This window comes from Gadus chalcogrammus, chromosome 10 (genome assembly GCF_026213295.1).
Source record: "Gadus chalcogrammus isolate NIFS_2021 chromosome 10, NIFS_Gcha_1.0, whole genome shotgun sequence".
Lineage (NCBI taxonomy): Eukaryota > Metazoa > Chordata > Actinopteri > Gadiformes > Gadidae > Gadus > Gadus chalcogrammus.
This window is the reverse complement of record NC_079421.1, coordinates 21,078,837-21,097,724: the sequence shown is the minus strand read 5'-3', so window position 1 is coordinate 21,097,724 and position 18,888 is coordinate 21,078,837. Positions and strand designations below refer to the sequence as shown.

Here is an 18,888-nt window from a genome sequence, read left to right as displayed (position 1 = left end):
ATCTCAGCTTTTTAAACCACAGTACTGACAAAGCTAACACAGGATAGACATATTTAGAGTCCTCTGGTTCAATACATCTCTGCTTTTTAAACCACAGTACTGACCCAGCTAACACAGGGTAAGCATTCCTTACAAGGTAATTGAAGGTTAGCAGCTAATACCACAGACCTAACAGCCACAGCAGATCATGTGGCTAGACACTCTAGAACGTGCCTATTAATTGTGTCAAAGTCAAAGATATACCAGTTGTGTTTATCTTGTACTCAAAGACACAAAGACACACACACACACACCTCTAGTCAGTACGATGTCCTACACTATTAAGCTTAGCGATATTAAGTCTTTATCTGGGGCTTTGTGGATAATATAAATAATGTTAGCAAGAAGGTTGGAGCGAAGGAGGAAAAGGTTCAGAGTTGGTGCACACCCGTGCACATAAACAGTCCCTATTTTACCACAAGGTTTCGTGTTGAACGGCCATTTAGGAATGTAACCCTTTGTCAAATCCCAAAATGGGAGTGTCCACCCGGCAGTCATACATCTGAATAGACACTCCCACTTACATGATATCACAAAGAGCTACACTTAGGATTGGCTGGTAAATAGGCACCCTATGTAGAATGAACACGGCTAAGATAACGTAACTGAACAAAGGGTTAACGCGCTGCACGTAACAATAAACAGGACAACAGTGGTTGTGTATGAATGATTGGGGATGGTTCTATGTAAGGGACTAACGTTGCATCTGATGCTCTTTGCAGCCCAATATCATCCCATGTGAAAGACATATTAAAATCTCTGAATGAAATGTTACCAAACATTGATTGTAACCGTTGTTAAAGTAATGAAATAATGAACTTTTTTGAAAATAAGAAAACAAATATTACAAGATAATCAAGGGAACATTCTCTGTTCAGATACACAAATATCCCCGTTAAGTTTCAGGCAGTGATGGGAGATATACGTCCATTTCATTGTTGGTTTCTGCAGAACCTCTGCAGCACATCCTGTTGATACCTGCAGCCTGGTCTATATCTGCTCACGAGTTTTGCTGGTGTGTGTCAAACAGAGACAAGGCCAACCACAGCCCTCGCCTCTCAGCTCATCTGCTGCTTGAGCCCTTAAGCTTTGTTTCCAACCCAGTGGTAAAAGAAATAGCAATGAAAGGAAGTGACCCTAAAAGTTTTTAATCGCATCTAAACAGGACGAGGACACTCAATATTGATTGGGCTGGAACACACACATCTTTATTTCCTATAAAACGTTAATCCTTAAGTGGCCAACATAGTTAAAAAGTCACAACTGGTGTTGCAGTAAATAAACACAAATAATAAAACAACCTCCTGACAGGGGATTGTGAGTAAGTAAAAACCATCTCAGATTCAATTTCTTTCTATTTTATAACTCATTCAAATCAGCCAGAGATGTTTGGTGATATTATTACTTGAATTGCAGTATAGGTCTATTTCTTTATCATTTACGAAGGTAACTGATTTTGTTACGTGAATGTAATGCACGTAACAAAATCCCTGGTTGTGTATGAAGGATTGGAGATGTATATTGGAATGATGTTGCATCTGATGCTCCCTGCTGCCCAATATGATCCCATGTGAAAGACATTTCAAATCTCGAAATTAAATTGAATCAACCATTGTTATAAGATTGTAACAATGGTTAAATTACTGAATTAATTAACTTTACTCTTTTGAAGAAAATTAAAAGAATATTATAAATGAATCAAATGAACTTTCTCTGTTCACATGCACAAATATCGCCGTTCAGGTTCAGTCAGTGATGGGAAATGTGTGTCCATTTCATTGTTGGTTTCTGCCAAACCGCTGCAGCACATCCTGTTGATACCCGCAGCCTGGTCCTTCAATGTTCACGCGCTTTGGTGGCGTGTGTCAAACAGAGACAAGGCCAACCACAGCCCTCGCCTCTCAGCTCCTCTGCTGCTTGAGTCCTTGTGCTTTGTTTCCAACCCAGTGGTAAAAGAAATAGCAAGAAAGGGAGGGACCCTAAAAGTTGTTGTCTAATCTAAACTGGACGAGGACACGCAATATTAATTTGGGCTTGAACACACAAATCTTTATTTCCTCTAACATGTTGATCCTTAAATGGCCAACGTATCAAAAAGGTCACATCTGGTATTGCAGCAAATAGACACAAATAATAAAACGACATCCTAACAAGTGATTACTTCGAACATAATATTTCCTTCCCGTCCCCCGAAGTTCAAGTGTGGAAGGACATGTCAAAGTCATGAAGGAGCCAAGCTAGTGGGGCAAACCGTTAGCGTTAGGGGCAAACGGTTAGCGTGAGGGGTAAACGGTTAGCCGGAGGGGCAAACCACAGCTGGAGAGGCAAACAGTGAGCAGGAGGGGCAAGCCTTCTGACATCTGGGGCGCCGTGTGTGAACACAGGAGCAGTGGTCAGGTGGGATGGAGCAGGCACCTTACCCAGGCTGAGGGCATGCCCCCGAGACCTGGCTGTGAGCTGATAAGAGCCGGGCCCATGGCTGGAGGTTCCCCTGGCAGGATCAGGACCCCAATGAGCTCAGTTCATTGGTTTGTTGGGGTTGATAACCTTTAACCCAGTCCAACACTCTGATAACCGATGGCTTATTTCAGGGTTTCCTGTCAAACCGTTGTTTCCACCAGCCACAATAATATCAGCATCAACTGCAACCCACAGAAAACAAGGAGGATCCTTGGCTTGCTTCATTCAGTGTCTCGATGTTGCAGCCAATCACAGTTGGTCTATGGTATGTAAATGGTGTCTTTTAAGTCCAAGTCTTTCATTAGAGCGAGAACAGCGCTAGTTCAGCTTCAGCGCCAAAACGTGACAATGTATTTTGCAATGATAATACTGAGTACAGCAAGTAAGTAAATACCTTCTCTAATTCCATTTCTTTCAATTTTATAACTCATTTATATCAGCAAGAGGTGTTTGGTTATAATATGACTTGCATTGCAGAATAGGTATATTTCTTTATCAGTGTTATCACAAACTTTCAAGCCTCAAAATAAAGTATGAATGATCGAGACCAACAAGTCATTAATCGTATTTGTTCTTTTTTATTTAGAGTTGATTCAGGCCAAAGAGAGTCCTCCTTTGGTCTTTGTGGTATCAGCAGGACTTGGAGATACTGTAACCCTTCATTGTGAATCAGAAAATGAGGTTTGCACTACTTTATATTGGTATAAGCAATCTCCTGGATGTTTTCCCGAAATGGTAGCTTCGAAATTGTATGAATCAATAACCTTGAAGCCCCACATTAACTTAACGTTGACAGAGGGAGAAGAAGGTGTTTGTGTCTTTCATCTGATCATTCCAAACGTAACTAAAGGTGATGAAGCAAACTATTTCTGTCAATCGTACTCACGTGACAAGTGGAATAATTTCACCTTTCTGTCTGTCAAAGGTAAGATCCATCTTTTTCATTGTTCATATTCAATATCATCAGAAGCATTTCAAGAACCTCTTGCTGTATTTTGATTTATAGATCCCAATGACCAGAGGTTTGTCTCCCAGACTGTGGTCCAACAGCCTGTGACGGCATCAGTTCAGCTGGGAGAACCTGTGGCTCTCCAGTGCTCTGTTACCTCCCAGAGGACGGACCGCAGTAACCAGTGCCAAAGGGAACCCAGTGTGTACTGGTTCAGATCTGGATCAGGACCATCTCACCCTGCTGCCATTTACATGAATGGAAACAGGAGTGGTGAATGTCAGAATAGTTCTGGACCTCCGTCTGCCTCACAGAGTTGTTTCTACACTCTCCCAAAGAACAATGTAAACTCCTCTGATGCTGGGACCTACTACTGTGCCCTGGCAGCATGTGGGGAAGTTGTGTTTGGAAGTGGAACCCAGTTGGACATAACAGGTTAATATATTGGTGCTTTTTTTAGATGGAGTGAATGAGGGAATGGACAAATCTCTGGCATTATTTTTCGCAACCATCATTTCAGAAGAGGAAGTGAACAGCCTGTGCACATTATAGCCCTGCAGCGCAGTCTTTATTCAGTCTTTGCTTTTTACCGGCAGAAAAAACAAATAGAAAATTTCAGAAAGTACAACAATAATCGAAAATTATGATGCAAATACAAAATATACATATAGATTTACAAGAACTCTATATGGTTATTTTTATGGCTGTACATTTTATGATTACAGAGGCCCATTCCAGGGGAAATTGCCAGAAAAAGAAGTGACATAAGACTTTCTGATGATCAAATGTTGATTATCTGATTCTAGAAACCAACTGGCGTCTAGTTACCATGGTGCTTGGAATACTGTTGGCTTGCTGTCTGGCTGTGATTATAATCCTGTTTCTAACCAGAAAAACAAAGTATGTTTGTGATCATTGCGAAGGTACAGTACATTCTCCAGAATTTATTCAGTGAGTTATTGTGTTTTTACAGACATATAAAGTTGTATGTATCTTTTGTTTGAAATCAGAAAATGTGTATTCTTCGGTCCTTATTCTCAGGAACACTGAGTGCTTCCAACCAAGTTCCACATGACTCAGGGAATCAGGAACAACAGGTAAATCTGTTGAACATGTTGCATAGGTAGACATTGAATTACCACGCGTGGTTTAATCGATTTTTCGATTCTTCAAATAAATCATTATCGAGCAGAAATGTTGTTTGCTTATTTAATGGAAAAATATATAATTAAAAATATATATTTAAAAACCGAGGCACATATGTCAATTTGTATCCTCATCGGAACGGTTAAAATTAGGATTTACAAAAAATGTGTAATTATGTTTAATAGTTGGTCATATTTCGGACCAACTCCCTACCCAAATTATAGCTACTTGATAAAATGATGATGATTTTATGATTTTATGATTGATACAATTCTACTGTTAGGTTATTGTGAGACACCAGCATATTCTAGATCTCAGTGTATGATTACACTACGATACACCATTTGGATTGTAGTTTTGACTTTCAATCCAGAAGATTTGCTATCTACTACAGCTGTGAATCCTTCCAGATGTTTGGTAGTAATACAGCTCTCTGTTGTAGGATGGGGAAACAGATTCCTTAAACTACGCAGCGTTGGAGTTCTCTGGCAGGAAAACCAGAGGACGGATGAAGAACAGTGGAAGGATCCAGGAGAGTCTGTATTCTGCTGTGAGAGAAACCTGCCACTGAAGTTCATCAACCTGGGAGGTTGAGTCACCTCATGAGGCTAAAGGGGGTGATAATGGTGGCATTGTTACGTTATATATATATATATATATATATATATATATATATATACATATATATATATTGTTTTGAATGTTAAGTAATGCTGCTATGTTTTTGATCATAAACATTGTATTGCTCACCACTTGTGATGCTGTATTTTGTCCAGCCTATCTTGGTTTGCAGCCATATTTACCCCTAAATATATTTCTTACATTAATCATATATTGATGCCTAAACTATATTTCTTTCGAAATAAAAAATTCAGAGAAGTGAGTAAAAACAGATGAGAATGGACGCACCGACTCCGACAAAAAGTGTTACTTACTAATGCATCCATAGAGGGGGAGGAAAAGGTTTAGAGTTGGTGCACATCTGTGAACATGAAGGGTCCCTATTTTACTACAAGGTTTCATGTTGATGAGCCACTTCAGAATGTACCCCTTCGTTACATCACACTACGGGAGAGTCCACTCGGCCGGGGGAGTGGACTGGTGGACGGCAGAGACTGGTCGGCATAACTGAGTCGGTATTTCAAACATCTGAGTAGACACTCCCACTTGCTTGATATCACAAAGAGCCACACTTAGAAATGGCTGGTAAGTAGGGACCATATGTAGAACCAAACACGGCTAAGATAACTGACAAATCCAAACCAGTAAATGAACAAAGGGTGCATGTGATGCACATAACAATTGACCAGACTTCAGTGGTTGTGTATGAAGGATTGGTGATGGGTCTCTGTAATGGACTGATGTTACCTCTGATGCCCCCTACTGCCCAATATGAAAGAGATTTCAAATCTCTGAATTAAATTGAATCAACCATTGTTATAACATTGTACTGAATTAATTAACCTTACTCTTTTGAAAAAAAATGGTAAGAATATTACAACGTGAATCAAGTGAAAATACTCTGTTCACACACAGAAATATCGCCATTTAGGTTCAGTCAGTGATGGGAAATGTATGTCCATTTCAATGCTGGTTTCTGCAGAACCGCTGCAGCACATCCTGTTGATACCTGCAGCCTGGTCTATTTATGCTCACAAGTTTTGGTGGTGGGTGTATAACAAAGACAAGGCCAGCCGCAGCCCTCCCCTTTCAGCTCATCTGCTGCTTGCGGCCACGCTCTCTCATTTTCCAAGCAAGTGGAACATGAAATAGCAAGAAAGAAAGTGCCCCCAAAAGTTCTAAGAAGGACGAGGACATTCGATAAAATGTTCTCTAAAATGTTCATCCTAACACAGCAAAAAGGTCAAAACCGATATTGCCGCACATAAGCACAAATAATCGAACGACTTCCTGAGATGGGGTTCCAGTGAACACAATATGTCCACAAAACCCCCTCCTTCCCCCAAAGTTATAGTGTGTAACAAAGTGTCAAAGTCCTGAAAGAGCCCAGCTTGTGGGGCAAATAGTTATCAGGAGGGGCAAACTATTGCTGATGGAGCAAACTGTAAGCAGGAAGGATAAAAATGTAGCAGCAGGGGCAAATGCTTTGCCGGCGGGAAAAGCCGTCCGACCCCCGGGTCGCCTTGTGTGACCACAGCAGCAGCGGGCAGGTGGGAAGGAGCAGGCACCTGATGCAGGCTGCTGGCATACCACCGAGACCTGTCTGTTTGCTGGTAGGAGCCAGGCCAAGCTGGTGGTTAACCTGGAAGGGTGAGGATCAGAATAAGGTCAGTTTATGGTTTGTCTGGGTCCACAAGCTCTGAACCAGTCACAATATATTACCATGAACTGCACCTCACAGAAAACAAGGTGGATCATTGGCTTGCTTCATTCAGTGTCTCTAGGTTGCAGCCAATCACAGTTGGACTATGGTATGTAAATGGAATCTTTTGTGTTCAAATCTTTCATTACAGCGAGAACAGCGCTAGTTCAGCTTCAGCGCCAAAACGTGACGATGTATTTTGCTATGATAACTCTGAGTACAGCACGTAAGTCAATTCCTTCTCTAATTCCATTTCTTTCCATCATATGTAACTTATTCAAATTTAGCCAGAGTTGATTGTTGATAATATTACTTGCATTGCAGCATAGGTCTATTTCTTCATGAATGAATTTGCAAACCAAAAGCAAATAAAAAAAAATGAATTTTGAAGAACAATTGTTAATATTTATTCATTTTTTTAGTGTTGATTCAGGCCCAAGAGAGTCCTCGTTTGTTCTCCATGGAATCAGCAGGACTTGGGGATACTGTTACCCTTCATTGTGAAGCTCAGCAAAGGGATTGCAGTAATTTATACTGGTACAAGCAATGCCTTGGATGTTTTCCCGAAATGGTTGCTTCGAAAGTGTATCAATTAGTTACAACGAAGCCTCACATTAATTTAACATTGATAGAGGTAGAAGGTGCTTGGGTCTTTAATCTGATCATTAAGAACGTAACTAAAGGTGATGAAGCAAACTATTTCTGTCAACAATACTCACGTTCTTATTGGAATAATGGCACCTTTCTGTCCATCAAAGGTAAGATAAATCCCGTTCACAGTTCATAAGCAATATTATGACAAGCATTTTAAGAGCCTTTTGATGTTAAATATATTACCTAATTGTCATCTGTTTAGATGAAAATCATAGGTTTGTCTCCCAGACTGTGGTCCAACAGTCTGTGTCTGCATCAGCTCAGCTGGGAGACCCTGTGGCTCTCCAGTGCTCTATTACCTCCCAGAGGACGGACCACAGTAACCAGTGCCAAGGGGAACCCAGTGTGTACTGGTTCAGATCAGGACCATCTCACCCTGCTGCCATTTACATGAATGGAAACAGGAGTGGTGAATGTCAGAATAGTTCTGGGCCTCCGTCTGCTCCACAGAGCTGTGTCTACACTCTCCCCAAGAACAATGTAGACTCCTCTGATGCTGGGACTTACTACTGTGCCCTGGCAGCATGTGGGGAAGTTGTGTTTGGAAGTGGAACTAAACTGGAGATAACAGGTCAATATATTGTGTTCTCTACGTAGTTTATGAGTCAATCAACAATTATTTTCATTTAAATAAACTTTAATCTCTATGCCAAACCAAATGTTCGCAAAAATAATCTCAGTTTAGTTTTAATCTTAAATCTCTGTGATTATTTTTTAATATTTCAAGCATAGTTTCAGAAGAGGAATTAAAAGCCAGTGCACATTATAGCCTAGCAGCGCAGTGTGTTATATTTTTCATCTGCAGAATGACGCACAAAGTACAAAAACTATACAAAAGTATCATGCAAAAAATGTAACTCCATATAGATCTACGATAAAAGGCTGTTGTGGCTGTACGTCTTATGATTCAAGAGGCCTATGCAGTGGAAATTATCAAAATTTATTTTTACAGAAAGCTTTATGATGACCAAATGTTGATTATTATGTTGATTATTAAAGCTTTATGGTGACCAAATGTTGATTATCTTATTCTAGAACCCAACGGGCATCTTGTTACGATGGTGCTTGGAATACTGTTGGCTTGTTGTCTGGCTGTGATCACAATCCTCTTTCTAACCAGAAATCAAAAGTATGTTTGTGATCATCGCAAAGGTACAGTACATTCTTCAGGGTTTATTCGTATTATTCGAGACATTGTGTTTTTACGGACATGTTCAGTTTTGTGACACGTATCTTTTGTTTTAATTCAGAGCGTTAGTAATCTTTGGTTCTTATTCTTAGGAACTCTGAGTGCTTCCTTCCATGTTCCACGTGACTCACAGATTCAGAAACAACAGGTACAAACTGTTGAACATATTGCATTTGTAGACATTGATGATTACTTTGTGTCAAATGGAGTGGAACAGAAAAAAAAAATGTATCATGGTCGTTTGGGCTATATTCTGATCCTTAAATTGAATCATTATCGAGCAAAAATGTATATTATTAGTCTATTGATTGGCTTGGACTGGACACACATATGACTATTCTTATACTTATCAGAATGGTTAGGTAAAGTACAGCAATGTATCGCAAATTAAGAATAATATTACCCTCATTTGTTGCAATATCTAACTACGTTCCTGCTCAGAGGGAAGTTACCTGGTAAAATGAGCGAGGCTATTGTTTGGTTATTGTAACACCAGCATATTGTAAACCTCAGGTATAAGATTGGAAACCAATGCACCAGACTTTCACCATCAAAGAAGTGGTCTCTACTTATATTCTACAGCTATGAATCCTCTCAGATGTTTTGTAGTTATACAGTTCTCTGTTGTAGGATGGGGAAACCGATTCCTTGAACTACGCAGCATTGGAGTTCTCTGGCAGGAAAACCAAAGGAGGGAAGAAGAACACTGAAAGGAATCAGGAGAGTGTGTATTCTGCTGTGAGAGAAACCTGACACTGAAGTCCATCAACCTGGGAGTTTGTATCACCTCATGAGGCTAAAGGAGGTGATAATGGTAGTATTAATCAAGACATGCTTATTATTATATATAGATAGTATATCGATTGTTACTTATGTTTCGCGATGTCGCTCTTTGTGGATCATAAACAGCAAATTGTTCATAATTTGTGATGTATTTCGGAAGCCTATCTTGTTGATGTGCAGCAGTACATGGCCATGAATAGAATATTAAGCAGTTTACAAATCTTGATGCCTAAAATTACACTTCACAAATGAAAAATAAGAGACATAGAAATGAGTAAAAAATAGTAAAATGGACAGGATGACATGCACAGGAAATACATAGTGCTGACACAGCTTGCACAGGTTGAGCACTCACAGAGCAGTGATGCTTTGCAGCTAAAACCACAAGCATAAGGTCACAGCACTAAATCATTATATAGGCTGCACCTTTTATATCTCAGAGCTCAAACTTTTGATATCGATTCCGTTGATCTTGTGCCCACCCAACATTTTTTTATCATGTGTGAATAACAACACAAGGTCTTACATACAGTAGACACACACAAATCTAGTCAAATATTTCCATTGCTGCAACGCTTGCGTGTCTTTCTTTGGTGACTAGTTAGACCAACTACAGCAAGTAGGAAGGGAACTGTGAAAAGGAGAAAGGTCCAAAGGTGCTCTCAAACTGTGAAGATGAAATCCCCATTTTTTACCACATGATGTCATGTTGTTGAGCCATTTCAGAATACATCCCTTTGTAACATCACAGTGTGGGAGCGTCCACTCGGCTGGGAGGAGTGGATCGGTGGTCTGCATCATCAGGTAGATGTGAGTTGATCTGTGTGTCACACATCTGATTGGACACTCCCACTTGTATGATGTCTCAAAGTTCTGCATTTTGAAATGGCTCGTCAACCAGATGCGGGCGGGTAAATAGGGACCCAATATAGAACCATACAAGACTAAGATAACTGAAAAATCAAAAAAGTTAAAAGAAAAAAGGATGCATGCGCATCACGTAACAATTGACAAGACATCAGTGGTTGTGTATGAATGATTGGTGATGGGACTCTATAATGGAATGATGTTGCATCTGATGCTCCCTGCAGTAAATTATGATCACACGTGAATAATATTAAGATATTAAAATCTCTGAATGTCATTTTGTCAACAATTGTTATAAGATGGTAGCAATTTTTGTAATTTACTGAATCAATCAATTTGACTCTTTTGAAAATAAAATGCAAAAAATGACAAATTAATCAAGTCAACATTCTTTGTTCACTCACACAAATATAGCCGTCTATGTTCAGTCAGTGATCTGAAATGTATGTCCATTTCAGTGCTGGTTGCTGAAGAACCTCAGCAGCACATCCTGTTGATGCCTGCAGCCTCACGCCTAAGAGTTTCAGTGGTGCGTGTAAAACAGAGACAGGGCCAGCCACAGCCCTCGCCTCTCAGCTCATCTGATGCTTGGGGCCACGCTCTCTTCTTCCAACCCAGTGGTGAAAGAAACAGCAAGAGAGGAAGTGACCCTAAAAGCTGTTGTTGTATCTAAGAAGGACACTTGATAGTCACTGAGGCTAGATCACACGCAGATAATAAAAGAACTTCCTGAGAAGGGGTTCTAGTGAACACCATGTTTCCACATTACCCCCTTCCGTCCCCCAAAGTTAAAGCGTGGGAGGACGTGTGAAAGTCCTGACGTTGCCCAAATGGAGGGGCAAATGGTTAGCTGCCGAGACAAAAGGTGATCTGGAGCTTGAGGTGGCAAATGATTGTCGGAGGGGCAAATCTTTGGCTGGAGGGGCTAGCCGTCTGACCCAAGGGGCACCCATGTGTGAACACAGGAGCAGTGGTCAGGTGGGATGGAGCAGGCACCTTACGCAGGCTGCGGGCATACCACCGAGACCTGTCTGTGACCTTTTTGGAAGCCATGCTGGGGTCGATAATCTCTTACCCAGTCCAACACCCCCGTCAGCTGATGGCTTGAGTCTTTGTTTCCTGTCAAACCTTTTTTTCCATCAGCCAAAATATATGAACATGAACTGCACATCACAAAAAACAAGGTGGATCATTGGCTCGCTTCATTCAGTGTCTCTGGGTTTGAGCCAATCACAGTTGGTCTACGGTATGTAAATGGAATATTTTACGTTCAAATCTTTCATTAGAGCGAGAACAGCGCTGGTTCAGCTTCAGCGCCAAAACGTAACCATGTATTGTGCTATGATAATTCTGAGTACAGCACGTAAGTCAATTCCTTCTAAAATTCCATTTATTTGTATCAAATATTACTCATTCAACTTCAGCCACTGTGGTTTGGTGACAATATAACTTGAAATTCCGCTATTTATATTTGTTTATAGCTGTATTTTCTAAACCTAAACCATCAAAACTAAAGTATGAATGTTTAAGGACAATTATTCATAGTTGATTTTATTCTTTTTTTATTAGTGCTGATTCAGTCTCAGGAGGAACCTCGATTGATCTTTGTGAAATCAGCAGGACTTGGAGATAATGTTACCCTTCATTGTGAAGCTAAAGACAAGAATATTAATTATTTATACTGGTACAAGCAATCTCCTGGATACTTTCCCCAAATTGTTGCTTCAAAATCGTATGGATCAATTACAATGAAGCCCCACTTTGATTTAAGATTCACAATGGAAGAAGGTGCTTCTCACTTTAATCTGATCATTCAAAACGTAACTAAAGGTGATGAAGCTAATTATTTCTGTCGACAATACTCACTTGACTCCTGGGACGATTGCACCTTTCTGTCTGTCAAAGGTAGGCTCAATCATTTTCAATGTTTATATTCATAATATGACAAGCATTTTAAGAACCTTTTGATGATGCATATATTATTTTACTATGCAGATCCCAATGCGTAGAGGTTTGTCTCCCAGACTGTGGTCCAACAGTCTGTGTCGGCATCAGCTCAGCTGGGAGACCCTGTGGCTCTCCAGTGCTCTATTACCTCCCAGAGGACGGACCACAGTAACCAGTGCCAAGGGGAACCCAGTGTGTACTGGTTCAGATCTGGATCAGGACCATCTCAACCCGCTTCCATTTACATGAATGGAAACAGGAGTGGTGAATGTCAGAATAGTTCTGGGCCTCTGTCTGCTCCACAGAGCTGTGTCTACACTCTCCCCAAGAACAATGTAGACTCCTCTGATGCTGGGACCTACTACTGTGCCCTGGCAGCATGTGGGGAAGCTGTGTTTGGAAGTGGAACTACGCTGGACATAACAGGTGACTATATTTTATTTCCTGCTTCCAGTTTAACTGCTAATTATTTAATTAAGAAGACAATAGATACATAATATAATAACTTCTAATACGTAATACTGAGGGCATATTTTAAATGGTACTCAAAACATTAAATTATACATGCCACACTGTGAATGTAATGGTACAGATAACAGACAAAATATGATCTCTGCAGATTCATGATGCCCCATTGTTGATTTTCTGATTCTAGATCCCAACCATCATCTGGTGATCTTGGTGCATCGGATTCTGTTGGCTTGCTGTCTGCTTGTGATTCTAATCCTCATTCTAATCATACATTACAGGTTTGTGAGCATAATAACACTGCTGCACATTCAACAAAACATCCCCCCCGCTTTGATGGAGAAGTTTCAGTGTGCAAGATCTCCTATATTGATTTGGCAGTACATTCTCTTTGGATTATTCCATTTTAAATAGTTATTGTTCGACTAGAGATGCTTATACCATTTGAAACAAATATCAACTTTGTATTGCTTTGTAAAAGCATAAATGGCTGTTAGATGACGATTAAAACATATCATGTGGTGTCAACTGTCAATCCTCTGAGATGTTTTGGTAGTAATACACAGTTCTCTGTTGTAGGACGGGGAAAAAGATATTTTGAACTGCACAGCGTTGGGGTTCACTGGCAGAAAAACCAAAGATGGGAAGAAGAACAGTGGAAGGACTCAGGAGAGTCTGCATTCTGCTGTGAGATAAACCTGCCAGTGAAGTCTATCAACCTGGGAGTTTGTGTCACTTCATGAGGCTGAAGGAGATGTTAATGGTGGTATTAATGGAGGAATTGCATATTGTCTGGAGCAGTTGTATATTGTTTCTAATGTTTATTAATGTTGCTTTGTTTGGATCATTAACATTGAATTGCTCACCATTTGTGATGCTGTCTTTGGTCCAGCCTATCTTGATGTGCAGCCGTACTTAGCCATTCATATCTTTTTTTTACAATGTACATTTATTGATGCCTAAAAGGTATATTTTCATAAAATAAAAAAAATAAGAAGTGCATAAAAAGGATGAGAATGGACCCACTGACTCTGATAACACACTTACACTGATTGGGACATACTGAGAGATATCTGGAGACCTCTGGTTCAGTACATTTCTGCTTTTTAAACCACAGTACTGACCCAGCTTACACAGGATAAGCATTCCTTACAAGGTAAGTGACGCTTTGCAGCTAAAACCACAGACCTAACAGTCACAGCAGATCATGTGGCTAGACACTCTAGGCCGCAACTTTTAATGGAGTCAAAGTCAAAGATATACCAGTTGTGTTCATCTTGAACTCATAAAAAGTATTACTTATGCATGCTTGTGTCTAACCATACAAAGACATACACAAACACACCTCTAGTAAATACGATGTATACAATATTGAGCTAGAGATATTAAGTCTTTATCTGGGGCTTTGTAGCTATTATCAATAATGACAGCAAGAAGGTGGGAAGGGGGGGGGAGGTTCAGAGTTGGTACGCATCCGTGAACATAAAGGGTCCCTATTTTACCACAAGGTTTCATGTAGATGAGCCATTTAGGAATGTATCCCTTTGTGAGATCACAAAGTGGGAGTGTCAACCCGGCTGTCAAACATCTGAATGGACACTCCCACTTACATGATGTCACAAAGAGCTACACTTAGGATTGGCTGGTAAATAGGGACCCTATATATAGAACCAGACATGGCTAAGATAACGTACATGAAGAAAGGGTGCATGCGCAGCACTGACAATTAACATGACATCAGTGGTTGTGTTTGAATGATTGTTGATGTGTCTCTATAATGAACTGATGTTGCATCTGATGCTCGCTGCAATAAATTATGATCCCACGTGAATAATATTAAGATATAAAAATCTCTGAATGAAATGTACTGCATCAATCAATTTGACTCTTTTGAAAAGAAAATACAAAAATGACAAATTAATCAAGTCAACATTCTTTGTTCACTCACACAAATATAGCCGTCTATGTTCAGTCAGTGATCTGAAATGTATGTCCATTTCATTGTTGGTTGCTGAAGAACCTCAGCAGCACATCCTGTTGATGCCTGCAGCCTCACGCCTAAGAGTTTCAGTGGTGCGTGTAAAACAGAGACAGGGCCAGCCACAGCCCTCGCCTCTCAGCTCATCTGATGCTTGGGGCCACGCTCTCTTTTTCCGACCCAGTGGTGAAAGAAACAGCAAGAGAGGAAGTGACCCTAAAAGCTGTTGTTGTATCTAAGAAGGACACTTGATAGTCACAGAGCCTAGATCACACAGCGTCTTTATTTCCTCTAAAACGGCAAAAAGGTCACAACCGGTATTGCAACAAATAAGAACAGATAATAAAACAACTTCCTGAGAAGGGGATCTAGCGAACACCATGTTTCCACATTACCCCATTCCCTCCCCCAAAGTTAAAGCGTGGGAGGACGTGTGAAAGTCCTGAAGGAGCCCAACTGGAGGGCCAAACGGTTGAGTGGAGGGGTAAACGGTTAGCTTGAGGTGGCAAATGGAAATCTTTGCCAGGAGGGACAAGCCGTCTGACCCAAGGGGCGCATTGTGTGACCACATGAGCAGTGGTCAGGTGGGATGGATCAGGCACCTTACGCAGGCTGCGGGCATACCACCGAGACCTGTCTGTGACCTTTTTGGAAGCCATGCTGGGGTCGATAATCTCTTACCCAGTCCAACACCCCCGTTAGCTGATGGCTTGAGTCTTTGTTTCCTGTCAAACCTTTTTTTCCATCAGCCAAAATATATGAACATGAACTGCACATCACAAAAAACAAGGTGGATCATTGGCTCGCTTCATTCAGTGTCTCTGGGTTTGAGCCAATCACAGTTGGTCTACGGTATGTAAATGGAATATTTTACGTTCAAATCTTTCATTAGAGCGAGAACAGCGCTGGTTCAGCTTCAGCGCCAAAACGTAACCATGTATTGTGCTATGATAATTCTGAGTACAGCACGTAAGTCAATTCCTTCTAAAATTCCATTTATTTGTATCAAATATTACTCATTCAACTTCAGCCACTGTGGTTTGGTGACAATATAACTTGAAATTCCGCTATTTATATTTGTTTATAGCTGTTTCTTCTAAACCTAAACCATCAAAACTGAAGTATGAATGTTTAAGGACAATTATTCAAAGTTGATTTTGTTCTTTTTTTATTAGTGCTGATTCAGTCTCAGGAGGAACCTCGATTGATCTTTGTGAAATCAGCAGGACTTGGAGATAATGTTACCCTTCATTGTGAAGCTAAAGACAAGAATATTAATTATTTATACTGGTACAAGCAATCTCCTGGATACTTTCCCCAAATGGTTGCTTCAAAATCGTATGGATCAATTACAATGAAGCCCCACTTTGATTTAAGATTCACAATGGAAGAAGGTGCTTCTCACTTTAATCTGATCATTCAAAACGTAACTAAAGGTGATGAAGCTAATTATTTCTGTCGACAATACTCACTTGACTCCTGGGACGATTGCACCTTTCTGTCTGTCAAAGGTAGGCTCAATCATTTTCAATGTTTATATTCATAATATGACAAGCATTTTAAGAACCTTTTGATGATGCATATATTATTTTACTATGCAGATCCCAATGCCCAGAGGTTTGTCTCCCAGACTGTGGTCCAACAGTCTGTGTCGGCATCAGCTCAGCTGGGAGACCCTGTGGCTCTCCAGTGCTCTATTACCTCCCAGAGGACGGACCACAGTAACCAGTGCCAAGGGGAACCCAGTGTGTACTGGTTCAGATCAGGACCATCTCACCCTGCTGCCATTTACATGAATGGGAACAGGACTGGTGAATGTCAGAAGAGTTCTGGGCCTCCGTCTGCTCCACAGAGCTGTGTCTACACTCTCCCCAAGAACAATGTAGACTCCTCTGATGCTGGGACCTACTACTGTGCCCTGGCAGCATGCGGGGAAATTATGTTTGGAAATGGAACTACACTGGACATAACAGGTATTGCTGTAAACAATTTTTTTGCAAAGTTCAATTAAACTTTGCTCTAAAATGTATTTAAGGTTGATTATTTGTATGAATAAATTGGTCCATGCCAGTGGAAATGGCCCCAAACATAAGTGAATTAAAGCTTTCTGATGTTGATTATCTGATTCTAGAACCCGACCGACATCTAGTTAACATGATGCTTGGAATACTGTTGGCTTGCTGTCTGGCTGTGATTATAATCCTGTTTCTAACCAGAATTAAAAAGCATATTTTTGAGCATCGCAAAGGTACAGTACATTCTCCAGAATGTATTCTCTCATTGTATTTAGAGACATATATTGTACTGTGACACCCATCCTATTTTTTAACTCAGAGCATAAATATTATTCTGTTCTTATTCTCAGGAACATTGAGTTCTTCCTACCATGTTCCACGTGACTCAGTGATTCAGGGAGAAGAGGTACATCTGTTTTAACATGTTGCCCTGTGTCAACATTTACAATTACTTTGATTGTGTCACAAAGAGCATAACCTTAGTCTTATTCTGTAACATTTTATCAATTGTCAAAGGATGTTTTATCGTTCTTAAAATGAATCCTTATCGAGTAGATATGCTGCTGCCCTTTTGAATGGCTTGGAGATCACAAATTTAAAGTAAGACATATTTGAAAATACACAGTTCAGCTACCTGGTAAAATGTCTAGTGTTAGGTCTAGGTATAGTGTTTAGTTATGGTGCCAAACCAGCAACAAACACACACACGCACGCACACACGCACACACGCACACATACAGACTGTAGCTGTGACTTTGACTCTGGACTTTGACTCATTTCTCTGTTGTAGGAGGGGGAAAAAGATGGTTTGAACTATGCAGCGTTGGAGTTCTCTGGCAGGAAAACCAAGGGAGGGAGGAATAGCATTGAAAGGACTCAGGAGAGTGTGTATTCTGCTGTGACAGAAACCTGCCAGTGAAGTCCATCAACCTGGGAGTTTATGTCACCTCATGAGGCTAAAGGAGATAGTAATAGTATTAATCCAGACTCGTTTATTGTCATGAATGCATGAAGATAGTTTATTTTATTTGGTAATGTCAGTTCTTTTGGATCATAAACATTGTATTGCTAATCATTTGTGATGCTGTCTTTTTTGTTTAAAAAATGCAACACTGTAATCAAATCTTGACAATCTTCACAAATTAACCCCCCTACTGAAGGGCATACTACGGACTTCAGTGGGGGTTCAGTCCATCTGTGCACGACACCTTCTCGACAATCAGGTTCGTCTGCAGCCAGAGGGGGCGCCAACATGCCAATTACCCACATAAATGTGGATGATATTTTCTTTTCTTTTTTACTGCTCGTGCCACCTTCAATTCTTATCTCATGTCGGCTGGGACAAACCTGCGAGTATTGGAAATAGCACAGTCGTCAAATTCATGTTAAGATTAATATCGTATATTATAGTAGCCTATATAAAGCTATTTTATTTCGTTTTAATGCCAAGGATGAACTGTATTTCGATTCAACGGCCCCCTAAAAGTTCTCCTCATTTGTAATACGTTTGACTGTAAAATATTATTTGACCAGAAGAGGGCGACATGTAACTGAGTTTGCCTTAATCTAGTCCAATATTGCTCAAAATACTTACAGTGGACCTACGAATTACAAATGTCAGGGATGTTCGAAAAGAACCTAAAAAACGCTTAATGACTGTGAGACACTTTTTAACATCTTAGGCCTACTTTCATAGGTACGTCATCACATATGGTCATCACATATGATGCGTTATTTATTTAGTTTGCAAACTTTGTAGTGCCTTCTTTATAAGGCATTATAAGGCGAGCTATTTCAGTCTCATAGTCCTCATCAAAACAAATATCTTCAACATATGTTGAATGCTTAAGGACGGCTAGTGCTCATTTAAAACAACTAACCCCACATACCTTTTATAGAACGTAAATTTTCATGTAGGACCTGTGATTATATTTCTGACATGGAATGATCTTTTTTTTCTCTCCAGAAAACAGTGAAGAAGTGATGCTCTAATAATTCACTCATTTTAATCTCTTTGGTAAGACTTAATGTCATTTGATTGTGATTTGATTGTATTAAATATACTCAATG

At 40.2% G+C, this 18,888-nt stretch overlaps 2 protein-coding genes and 2 long non-coding RNA genes across 5 annotated transcripts; all 4 read left to right on the top strand.

Annotated features, from left to right (window-relative positions):
• Positions 1-2,812: 2,812 nt before the first annotated feature.
• On the top strand, positions 2,813-3,346 carry LOC130390575 (uncharacterized). The gene is made up of 3 exons (XR_008896780.1): positions 2,813-2,881; positions 3,086-3,180; positions 3,296-3,346. It is a non-coding gene; the product is annotated as an uncharacterized LOC130390575 (long non-coding RNA).
• A 4,411-nt stretch (positions 3,347-7,757) lies between these two features.
• LOC130390280 (uncharacterized) lies at positions 7,758-10,741 on the top strand (the record flags this gene model as incomplete). The annotated part of the gene is made up of 4 exons (XM_056600142.1): positions 7,758-8,142; positions 8,607-8,723; positions 8,853-8,908; positions 9,391-10,741. Coding segments are annotated over 4 exons (681 nt in total), but the record flags the coding sequence as incomplete, so codon positions are not given.
• A 759-nt stretch (positions 10,742-11,500) lies between these two features.
• LOC130390766 (uncharacterized) lies at positions 11,501-12,516 on the top strand. The gene is made up of 3 exons (XR_008896811.1): positions 11,501-11,773; positions 11,980-12,315; positions 12,406-12,516. It is a non-coding gene; the product is annotated as an uncharacterized LOC130390766 (long non-coding RNA).
• Positions 12,517-15,340: 2,824 nt separating this feature from the next.
• Positions 15,341-17,908, top strand: LOC130390666 (uncharacterized). 2 transcript variants are annotated; one of them, XM_056600746.1, is made up of 6 exons: positions 15,341-15,772; positions 15,979-16,314; positions 16,405-16,776; positions 16,935-17,051; positions 17,169-17,224; positions 17,609-17,906. In XM_056600746.1, the coding sequence occupies exons 1-6, from the start codon at positions 15,664-15,666 to the stop codon at positions 17,735-17,737; spliced, it is 1,119 nt and encodes a 372-aa protein (XP_056456721.1). In that variant the 5' UTR covers positions 15,341-15,663; the 3' UTR covers positions 17,738-17,906. The 2 variants fall into 2 exon arrangements, with proteins under 2 accessions (XP_056456721.1, XP_056456722.1); XM_056600747.1 differs by lacking the exon at positions 15,979-16,314 and having other exon boundaries at positions 17,609-17,908.
• Positions 17,909-18,888: the final 980 nt, after the last annotated feature.

Excerpts from the sequence above, each read along its gene's own strand:
- LOC130390666 (XM_056600746.1), top strand. The coding sequence starts at position 15,664 with ATGGAATATTTTACGTTCAAATCTTTCATTAGAGCGAGAACAGCGCTG. Across the intron at positions 16,315-16,404 it reads CACCTTTCTGTCTGTCAAAG|ATCCCAATGCCCAGAGGTTT; the intron begins GTAGGCTCAATC and ends TTTACTATGCAG. Across the intron at positions 17,052-17,168 it reads TATTTTTGAGCATCGCAAAG|GAACATTGAGTTCTTCCTAC; the intron begins GTACAGTACATT and ends TCTTATTCTCAG.